Source organism: Amphiura filiformis, chromosome 5, assembly GCF_039555335.1.
Source record: "Amphiura filiformis chromosome 5, Afil_fr2py, whole genome shotgun sequence".
NCBI lineage: Eukaryota > Metazoa > Echinodermata > Ophiuroidea > Amphilepidida > Amphiuridae > Amphiura > Amphiura filiformis.
This window is the reverse complement of record NC_092632.1, coordinates 65,180,893-65,191,563: the sequence shown is the minus strand read 5'-3', so window position 1 is coordinate 65,191,563 and position 10,671 is coordinate 65,180,893. Positions and strand designations below refer to the sequence as shown.

The 10,671-nt window shown below is 35.9% G+C and overlaps 1 protein-coding gene across 1 annotated transcript; it reads left to right on the top strand.

Moving 5' to 3' along the window:
- Positions 1–3,594: 3,594 nt before the first annotated feature.
- Positions 3,595–8,885, top strand: LOC140153559 (uncharacterized). The gene has a single exon (XM_072176334.1). It carries the CDS (start codon positions 3,758–3,760, stop codon positions 5,072–5,074), a length of 1,317 nt encoding a protein of 438 aa, XP_072032435.1. The 5' UTR covers positions 3,595–3,757; the 3' UTR covers positions 5,075–8,885.
- The last annotated feature ends 1,786 nt before the right edge of the window (positions 8,886–10,671 follow it).

Sequence of the window (10,671 nt, the reverse complement as noted above, 5' to 3'; positions counted from 1 at the left end):
ACAATTCCATAATTTTGTATAGCCTATACATGATATTGCATTTTCATGCAAGCCTTTTGCTGGTAATGGGGTCTTTGGTTGACAGCGATGGTGAAAAGGGGGTTCTTAATAGCCCTACATACGCGTCACCTCCAAAGTGGGAGTGCCCCCCGGATTTCAGCACATCACGTCAAAGCTCCCATTGGGCGCCCCATTCCTTTTTTAAAGGAATTTTTATTATATTAGCAACTGGAATTCCAGTCGTTTTCAGGAAGAAAACCTGGAAATTTAGACATTTCTTTTATTGAAAATTTACTTTTCTATATGTGCACCTATAACTCAATAAAGTAATACTATAGACGTATAGTTCTAGAGTGCATGGACTGAAAAGACCGACGATAATGCGGTAACTGAAGAAAGCCTACTTCAGTCACGCCAAATTCGCCAAAACAACTTTATACTTCTGATTTCAGCATAGTTTTGGTTTTTAATTTATGCTGGTTTTATGACGGATAATTACTTCGCATCGGTCAAGACGTAATATATTCCAGAATAGTATAGTCGACTCAGGGGCTATTTTAACGTGTCTCACTGTCACGTTCGTGCAATGAGATAAAAGTGTTGATGAAGTAGAGTGCGTTTCAAAAAGTGACATGTCGCGCTCCCCCGGAGACAGGGTGCATCTTCAGTTTCGTAAATACGACAAGCCTGACTTTAGTGGTGAGAAAATGCATTGACTCTTGATTCAGAAGCAAGGCTCATTTGTTTCAAAAATGCCCAATGACCATCCCCATTTTCACAGCCTAAATTTGTGCGTGTTCCGACGGATCTGCACTCGACCGGCCTATAGGTCAGTGGACTGAAAAGACCGCGACGATGATGGGGTAATCTGAAGAAAGGCCTACTTCAGTCACTCTAAAACAACTTCTGATTTCAGCATAGTTTCGGTTTGTAATTTGTGCTATATGGTTTTATGACATATAATTACTTCGCATTGGTCAAGATGTAATGTATAATAGGTCCAGAGTGGACTGAAAAGACCGCGTCGATGATGGGGTAATCTGAAAAAAAAAGCCTATACGTCAGTTACGCTAAATATTTCAGCATTGTTTTTTGGTTTGTTTAAGTAATTTGGGGTTTAAGACGGATAATTACTTCGCATCGGTCAAACATTTCACCAACAAATTTAGGCTGTGAAAATGGGGATGGTCATTGGGCATTTTTGAAACAAATGAGCCTTGCTTCTGAATCAAGAGTCAATGCATTTTCTCACCACTAAAGTCAGGCTTGTCGTATATACAAAACTGAAGATGCACCCTGTCTCCGGGGGAGCGCGACATGTCACTTTTCGCACCAAAACTGTAATTTGTTACCTTATTTTGCGATGCAAAATTTTTCGAATTAGCAAAAAAAAACCTCTTAAAACGAAAGAAACACAAGGCACCATATGGCGTAAAGTCCGGGGGATTACGGGGGAGTAAATCCCCCAATAATTTGATAAGGGGGATGGTCCATACAATCATCCCCCAATGTTGACACCTGTATGTGGGTTTCTGACCAAACTTATCTCATATTTGACCACTATATCAAGTGTGAATTGTAGCGAATTTCTTCCACTTTTGCACCAAATTTAACCATTTCATTCACTACTTCAAGACAATTTTTCCAACCCCATCATGTACAAGAAATCTACACCACATGCAAGTGACGTGACCATTTTTGTCTTCACAGGAGACAGGAGAACTATACTCCTAAGAAAGACCCATAAAAAGATCTTAGAGCACTCTGAAGACGTGTCAAGTTCTACAACTCGTGTAAAAAACCTTTATTGGTTCTACACAATGTTCTTAAATTTTCACGAATTCCCTATTTTGAATTTGAAGGTTGGGGAACCTCCTTCGACCCCAAAGTTATTAAAAATTTAGAACCCTTTGGAGAACCAAAAATATGCTAAATGACTTTCAGAAAACAGAAAAATGTTTATCAGAGGGTCTTAAGATCCTTTTATGGTTCCTCTTGCTTATTAGTCGGGGTGTTTACATTTGTTTGTGCGTTTGTTTGTATGTTTGTTTTTTGTTTGTTCCCATTCTTTTTTAACTTGTTGGTTAAACAAACTTTTTCGCGCGTATTATTTCACATTGACCATAATTTATATGCGTACAGACCATCACTCATACATCGTAGCATCATCCATTCCGAATTTGCTCCTAGATCCATCCCGATTTATTTTCAACTTGTTGGTATATTATAAACATGTCTGTTCACCATGAACTAATTATAGATAAGAAACGTGGATGTCTTCTTTTGATAATAAACTGAAAGTATAACTTTCTCAATAAATTCATCAGGCGGAAGAAAAAACAAGCACACACGCTCGCATCATCTATGTATTTATACCTTTTTGCCGCGGTCATCGGCGGTGTACTTTTCTTCTGATACCCTAATATAAATTGTGTGTATCGCAAAACGCCTGTCGGCAGAGTTTTATGCCAAGGATTGGATCAACTTATACCATCGCGTAGAGCAAATATTTAGGGTTGTTTTATTGATTCAGTTTGGACTTGTGGAAAAGATCGGGCATGGTGAAATATACAGATCCTTATCAACAGGTGACGGGCTATATTATAATGAAAATCGCACCCTAAAGGCAGCATTAACAACTACTTGGATGAATGAAAGCAAATTTCCTCCCTCACATCACTCCCCTTTTTATACCCTTGTAAGATTAGCCTAAAGTTTGCTTGTTTCATCTAGCTTAAGATATATGAACTAAAAGGCTTTACTGTGCAGTGGGTATAGTTTAGTTAAGCATTATTATTTTAAGTCCAGAGTACTGAGTAGGTATACACTTGTGATTTTACCTTAAGCGAGATGTAAAATACACCGTTCACTTCTATGGCGCCCAAGCTGCGTGTCCTTCTAATGAGAATTGCATATATCAAATTGTATTGACGATCAACAAAGTAATGCCTTTTTTTTCTTTGCTCATATTTTATTATTATTGGATATATCACAAATGAAATTAAGGTTTAAAGTAAGTCGCGTTTGGCCGTAAGGAGTGAGGCCTTTGCACTTTTAGTATTCATTTTTATTCTTGATAAAATAATAATTATCCGTCTTTTTGTTACACTATAAAGTAAGTTAAGTACAGTACCTCCTTGTTAAAACGCGTGCTAATTTGGTGCAATCTGGTGCATGTATGTATGTATGTATGTGAAAACCTCCGTTTATCCATCAAGTTCTGTACTTCACCGTGGACAATCAATACAGCTATATGTATAATTCTTTTTTGAAAAATTTCAAGTACTTTGAACATTTGACAGGCTTATCATTATAACTTTACATGTGCTTCAAACCGCTTTAGTTCTGTAAACCCACTTGAAGAAAGGGCCCAGATCATGAGCAGATAATTGGTGTATTGTATTAGGTATTACAACTTTTTTCACCCGAAGTGAATTACAAGAGCCTTTGTGATTGGCTAGGACAGCGAGCAGCCTGCGGCATATGTGAGGGCGGTTCCGATTGGCTGGCTTATCCAAACTTTGGGCGGTCGTACTGGTTTAGGTGACAGGTGATATACTGTGTATAGTAAATCGTGACTTGGGGTCGCCCAAACCAACTCCGATTACTTACCAACACACATTAGCGGGTTAGCTCAAGTTGAAAGTCCACGTGAAAGTGTTCACTCTTGAATTACCACTACTGCTGTTACACACGCATATAGTTTTCTCCCTAATGCTGTGATTTCATATCTAAGTTGAAATATTTGTGTGGATTCATGTATAGACACAAAATGGTACAGAAGATGATGGAACGTGGTAAAGATGTTAACCACATCATACCTGCTGCTAAAAATCCGTTTTCTATCGATAGCATGTTAGCAACTCCAGTCGCTAACACAGCAACAGTAGAACCGATGCAACACCTTCAATCTGCTAAAACAATGGGACATTTTGAAGAGACCAATATCTCTGAGGTTGATTCAAAAACTTACTCTGAAACCATCGACGATGATGTGAAGTCTCCTGCTGATTCTGAACATCCTGAAGATGACAGTAGCGAACAGGAGAGTAAAGAAAAGCCGGAATCTGACGGTGAAAAAGACTCAAAAGACGGTGCCAATTCGACAGGTAGTAGCAGCACGCCAACACCGCGCAACAAGTACGGTGAGAAGCCTCCGTTTAGTTACAATGCTTTGATCATGATGGCAATAAGATCGAGTCCAGAAAAAAGACTAACTCTTAATGGAATCTACGAGTACATCATGACTAACTTTCCTTACTATCGTGAAAATAAGCAAGGTTGGCAGAATTCTATTCGTCACAATCTAAGTTTGAACAAATGCTTTGTAAAAGTTCCCCGTCATTACGACGATCCCGGTAAGGGTAACTATTGGATGCTGGATCCATCTAGTGACGATGTCTTCATCGGAGGAACAACTGGTAAACTTAGGCGAAGATCCACCGCTGCTTCCAGGAATCGTCTTGCCCAATTGAAGCGTAGTGCCGGCGCCTTACTACCAAATGGTTTTCATTTACCAATGAGGACAGATAAACCATACCCATTTTACTGGCCAAATGGCTTGCCAACCGGACCAATGTTTCCGTACCCACACCATCCCATCTCACCTTTATCAATGGACAGACCACCATTACCGGGAGATCGTCTTCATCCATCTGCATCTCATTGCGAGACTTTATTAGCGGCCACTGCACCTCTTCCCAAACCTGTACCTGGACACAGTTTTAGCGTAGATCGACTTCTCGGACTTGACTCTCAATCGTCGGCATACGCCGTACGAGCGGCAGCCATGGCTGCTGCTGCCGCGGGACTTTCGCCGACATCAGGTAATCATCCAGCGGTAAGCATTTGTGGACGCTTGAATTCACCGTGTAGTATATCTAGTTCAGAACCGCATAGTCCAACTCCTGGTTGTTGTTATCCAAGACTAACCTATTCTCAACCACCTCTGACTAGCCAATATGCTGACTTGTATCCAGGACTACATTCATTACATGGTGTGCCTGTTTTACCACCGAATATGTTTCCTATGTCAGCGGCATTTGCACAAACACAACCTATACCAGGCAAGTAATATTGTATCTAAATGCCTAGCTCCCCAAGTGATTGAAAGCAAAAACCTCCGTGAGTGCTGCTCTGTGAGACATTCAACATGATGAACTTCTTTGTCAAAACTGTAATGTAGACCAAAACTATGTGTAAATGGGCACAATATGTGTAATAATGGTTAATTAATTAAATTCATGGTATAGTAAGTTTAAAGTTATCAAAATATGGTAAAAGTCATACTTAAATTTGTGGTGTATCAGGCTGCACCGCTCATTAACTCTCCTAATTACTACTGGTATGCATGATTGGAATGAAGTGTTGGTTTTAATTGACAGAAATGTCTGTCAATTTTAATCGTTCGTTAACTCTTTTGAACAAAAAATGATCACAAACTTTCAAATTTTGATGTTTAAAAGTGTCAAAAAATGCTGGTTTCAAAGTGTTCTTTTTCAGAATGTTACTAGTATGCTCAACTTTAAAATCAAAATTTGGTCAGTCTCATCCAGAATTTAGAATGGTTTAAAATTAATTTGGCATGAAACACTTCAATTTAAAATTAATTTGGCATGAAACACTTTAATTTAAAGTTATTTAGTTTCTTTTAATTAAGATTTCAAATTCTATTTATACATGTCTAAGTATAATTATAAAGAGCTATCTATAATTCTACAAAATAGGAAAAGATTGAATTATGATCTGTGGTGTTTTGTTTCTTTGATTCGTGCATTTGTGGTGCCATAAATGTTGTTTGGGATTAATGTTTGTATACCATGTATACTGACTTCCAAAAGTACCATAATTATTAATATTCAGCATGATGTGAAAGTTTCGTAAAACACCACAGCTCTCTTGTACGTACGATGGGAGTTTTTCATTCATTTCGCTAAAACACAATGTATGTTTACTTGTTTTCTTCTTATAATCACATGGATATGAAGAATTTGCAGTGAAAAGTTGACTTTCGTGCTTCAAAATGTATTCAAAAAATCATGAACCTTTTCATACAATTGAATACAATTATTGTACGTTCCTTTAATACAAGTTTACAACAATATTATTCATGAGACTTGATTGTATTTCAACATGTTTTGAACAGTTTATAGATTATCAGGGGTCCAAAACGACATGGGAACTTACGACAGATTGGCATACATATTGTTTTTGTTTTGTTTTTCAAGAAAGTAAAGTTTCGTATTATATTCGTAATATTCTTCAATTGGGGAGAAATGAGAAATTGTGTTTAAAGCACCAAAGAAAGACAACAGAAAAAGGAGTACAGTCAGTATCAGTCATTATATTATAGATATATTATAGCCATGCAAATTTGTTGGTATAATTCTGAAGTTAGCATCATGGTAATTATGTGTGACCGTGTTTAGGATATGATGCGATACAAAACGAAATTTTCAAATCAGTTGGATCATGTTTAAACGTGCAATATAAAATTACAGACAGTTGATGTGAATGTATATTTATGTATATATATTTGTATTAGATTTCATAAAGCCAAGTTTAGCAATACAGTTAAGCTTACTATCATGAATACGAATAAAGAGATGATTGATAACTATATTTAATACTAATACGGTATACACTGCGCCCTGCAAATTTGTCACAACAAACAAAGTAGCTAATTTATAACAAATTTGTCACAATTATTGGAAAATACTTGACAAAGAACCAAGCCGATCAATGACCCTCCAAAACCTGGTCATTTTGGATACTTATTCAGGCGCAGAAATATGCAAGTACCAAAGCTATGAATTCAATACCTCATCCTTTTCACACCATTCAAAAGAAGAGAAGCGATGCTTCTACTTTCCTTAAGTTGTATTACATTTCTTGTTCATATTGTGTACCAAAATTCGTTGTAACAGAAATCAAACCGTTTAAGAGCTTTCGCCGCCATTTTGCCATTCATTATTTTCAATTAAACGTATCAAGTGTAATTCGGGTGAAATTTTACACTGCAAATGCATAATTCATAATGCATTTTATTTGATGAATGATTGTAAGTACCCGTGAACGTTTAACCTGATATGCGTTTTAAGTACATGGACTGTTTTATATCATTGACTTTTTACGGTACATGAAAAAAGCAGGTAACATGGTATAGCAATGCCGAGTTGATTGAATGCATTTTGTAATGTTCTGGGCGTAAATGAAGATGTTATCTTAAACGTCTGTGTATCAATGATATGTTTCTTATGTTGCTTACACTTTAAATGAAAGTGTTTAGGGTTTCTGTAAAACTTTTTGAACACTTCTAGGCGTTTAATTTTTCATTTACACAGTTAAGGTATAGGACAGTGTCACTGGGCTAAACACCTAAACACCAAAGTAAACACATAGTACACACATAAGAGTATAAACAGAGTATAAACAGTTAACTTGTTTACTTTCAAATTGTTTAGAAAGTAAATGCATAAGTGTTCACTTATAAACATTTGGTGTGTATTTACTTTCTAAACAATTTGAAAAGAAACATGTACATTGAAATACTTTCATGTGTTTACTATTAGTGTGTATGTGTTTACTTTTGTTTTAGGTATCTAGCTCAATAAAACCATCCTATATCGGTAACTTAACTGTGTAAATGAAAAATTAAACGCTTAGAAGTGTTCATAAAGTGTTACAGAAACCCTAAACACTTTAATTTACCGTGTATTTTACATTATACTCTCATAGTTTCAAGGTTCATTTTCCATATTATTTCTCTATTTTGGACCCACAAGAAGAAAAATTGGTCAAAAGAAGAAAGAGTTATCATGATTAATGCTTTTACCAGTGCGTAACATGATAACTATGTCCTAATCCGAAAAGAAAAAGATATATGTGCATCAAAAGAAGCAAAAATTAACCAAACCAGTGCACTCAAAAGTCTTTTAAAGAATGTAGTAAAAGACAAGCTTTCTTGTAAGCTTAAAACTAACAATGATATTTATTTGCAAACATTGTTATGGTCTGGTCACAATAAGTCATGACGACAATGTTTGATGATCCTTGGTGCGTCTCGGGAATTAGTTTTAACTCAACCTTTTTACAGTTTACTTGTTTGAAATGTGTATCTTAGGTTTACTAATGCTATAACTATCGCTTCTTCCATATCAATAGTGTCCAAAAAACCAGTATAACAATAGTAAATACAAATATAAACATTGATATAAAGAATGCTTTCACTCTTGCTTGTCATTTTCGGATCCGATAAATTACACATCAGTAAATTGTGGATTATGGAACAATTGTGTTTGTAGATTCTTTCTTCCTTAAAAGTGAAAGCGTAAGATATGTGTTTGAAGGCTTTAGAGTAAGTATTTACAAACTGTACTCCTAATAATATGGTATACAAACTCCAGGGCGATAATTCACAAGTTTGCAAACAAATGTCGCGATAGAGAGGTGTTTCAACATCTTTAGAAACATATCGTTCCCATACTTGTATTTCTTGTATCAATCAATACGCCCATGACTGTATGGTTGTGGTATTTATAAATAGTCCTGTTTCAACTAATACAGATCTATTGAAAATAAGAAGAAAATGAAAATATATTGTTACATCGGTTAAAGAATTTGAGTGCTTGTTATGAAAATGTTGTAAGTTTAGCTTGGTCAAACAAAGATTTGAAGATGTAACAAAGGAAACAACATCAGCTTTTAAAAAGGACTTAGTCCTGGTGTTACAACAAATAACTAACATGTAGACAATCATTGGATTGGATACTCATAGATTGTTATTGTAAAATATATTGTATATTAGATTTATCATGTTTATATATAAAAATGAAACAAAATGTGTGCATATGAAATGACTAACATTAAAAGGAATTTAACAGTAAATATCGAAATGGTGTTTGTGTTGTTTGCTTCATTGCTTGCTTAGTTCTGGTGGTTTTCCCGAACCACGACAGCTTTCCATATCGTCACCCTCATAACCAATGTGCCTAAGTCATTTTTACATGTTTCTCATTTGCAATTTGATTTTCTGAGTAATAAACCCATAATTAACCAAATTTCCAGCCGCATTCTTCATTAACTTGTGGAATACATCAGATGCATTCCACAAGTTAATGAAGAATGCGGCTGGAAATTTGATTAATTTTGGGTTTATTACTCAGAAAATCAAAATTGCAAATGAGAAACATGTTATAATGACTTAGGCACTTTGGTTATGAGGGTGACGATATCCTCCTGTCCTGCATACCGTTCCCAGATCAAATGCTTCCAGTTCAGTGTCCTGCTTGAGTACATCTACATGTAAGGGGTGGTATACCAGGGTTTCTTATTCCATTGTTTCCCTTCTTCCTCTGATCTGATCTGCTCTGAGAGTCTTGGAAGATTCCAATGGATGATATACACTGTCCTAAGTATTCGAGTGTAACAGCCGTCCAGCTCTTTAGATAGTTTGGGAGTTGTTTCTTCTTAATGCCCAGTATCTACTTTAAACTGCCCTGTTTACAAAGAAGTATCTAACAATATATAGCCCATACTTTTTTCTTGAATAAATGTTGTTAGATAATTGAAACTTTCATCTATTTAAAGAAAATACTGTTTGATTGCTTTCAATTTGAAACTGTCTTGAACTCTTTGATTTCTTTCAATTTGAAAGCAATCAAAAAGTATTTTCTCTATAAGCAGCCCCGAAAAGACCTAAAAACTTCCCGGGGTATTCAAGTATGGTTTGAGTAGGGGTGAGAGAATTTGAAGTTGAAAATTTGAAGTGGACCCATCAATATACCACATTTTTCAAGAACTTTGGACCCATTGGTATGCCAAAAGTCAAGAAAGTTCGGCCATATTGTCAATTGTCTCAATCTTTACATTTTTTCCCAAATATTTTGGGGAAATGTCAAAATAATTTGGTTATTGTGTTTCGTGAAAGATTGGACCTACACTCCTGCGCAGAGTATACCCCAACATGAAGTTTCAGTGTAATGCATTATGCGTGCATGCACACCCTAAATCACACTTAGCCTATTTTTGAGAGCAACCTTAACTTGCATATATAATAAGCCAAATCATGAAAAAAATTACTTTTGGTTTGAAAATTACTAATTATTATAAATATTTTAAGCTGACAATAATTTTGAAAGTGGCTAGAAAAAGGTAAGAGAAGATCGGATTTATAAGCTTCCTGTATTATTGCGTAAACAAACATGAAACTTTTTGAAACATTATGGACCGACAATTATTTTAAGATTAGGTGGGGAACAAAAACAATTATATTTGAAACCACTATCAATAAGAGTTTATAGAAATTCTATAGGCCTAACACGTGCACTTGTCGTAGCTTTCCCGGATCTGTGGTTTGATGGACCTACTTTACTCTAATACCATGCTCTATAACCATAACCAGCAAAAACCATCACAAAATGGTAATCGATCAACGCAATGAATAATACGCGTGACGGTGTGATCATCTTATCATGAAATTACACATCGCGAATTAAGCTACATTGATGAGATCAGATAATGGACTTGATAAGTGATATTATCCCGTGTCGACATTCTTGTCTTTTTGAGCTAATTGCGATATACAATGTCCCTTACCCGGGGGTCCCTTACCATCATGGTATGAGATGAAGCTATAATCAAAATTCTTTGTACTTCATTGATTTGTTGGCC

Coding starts and splice junctions, on each gene's coding strand:
- LOC140153559 (XM_072176334.1), top strand. CDS start 3,758: ATGTATAGACACAAAATGGTACAGAAGATGATGGAACGTGGTAAAGAT.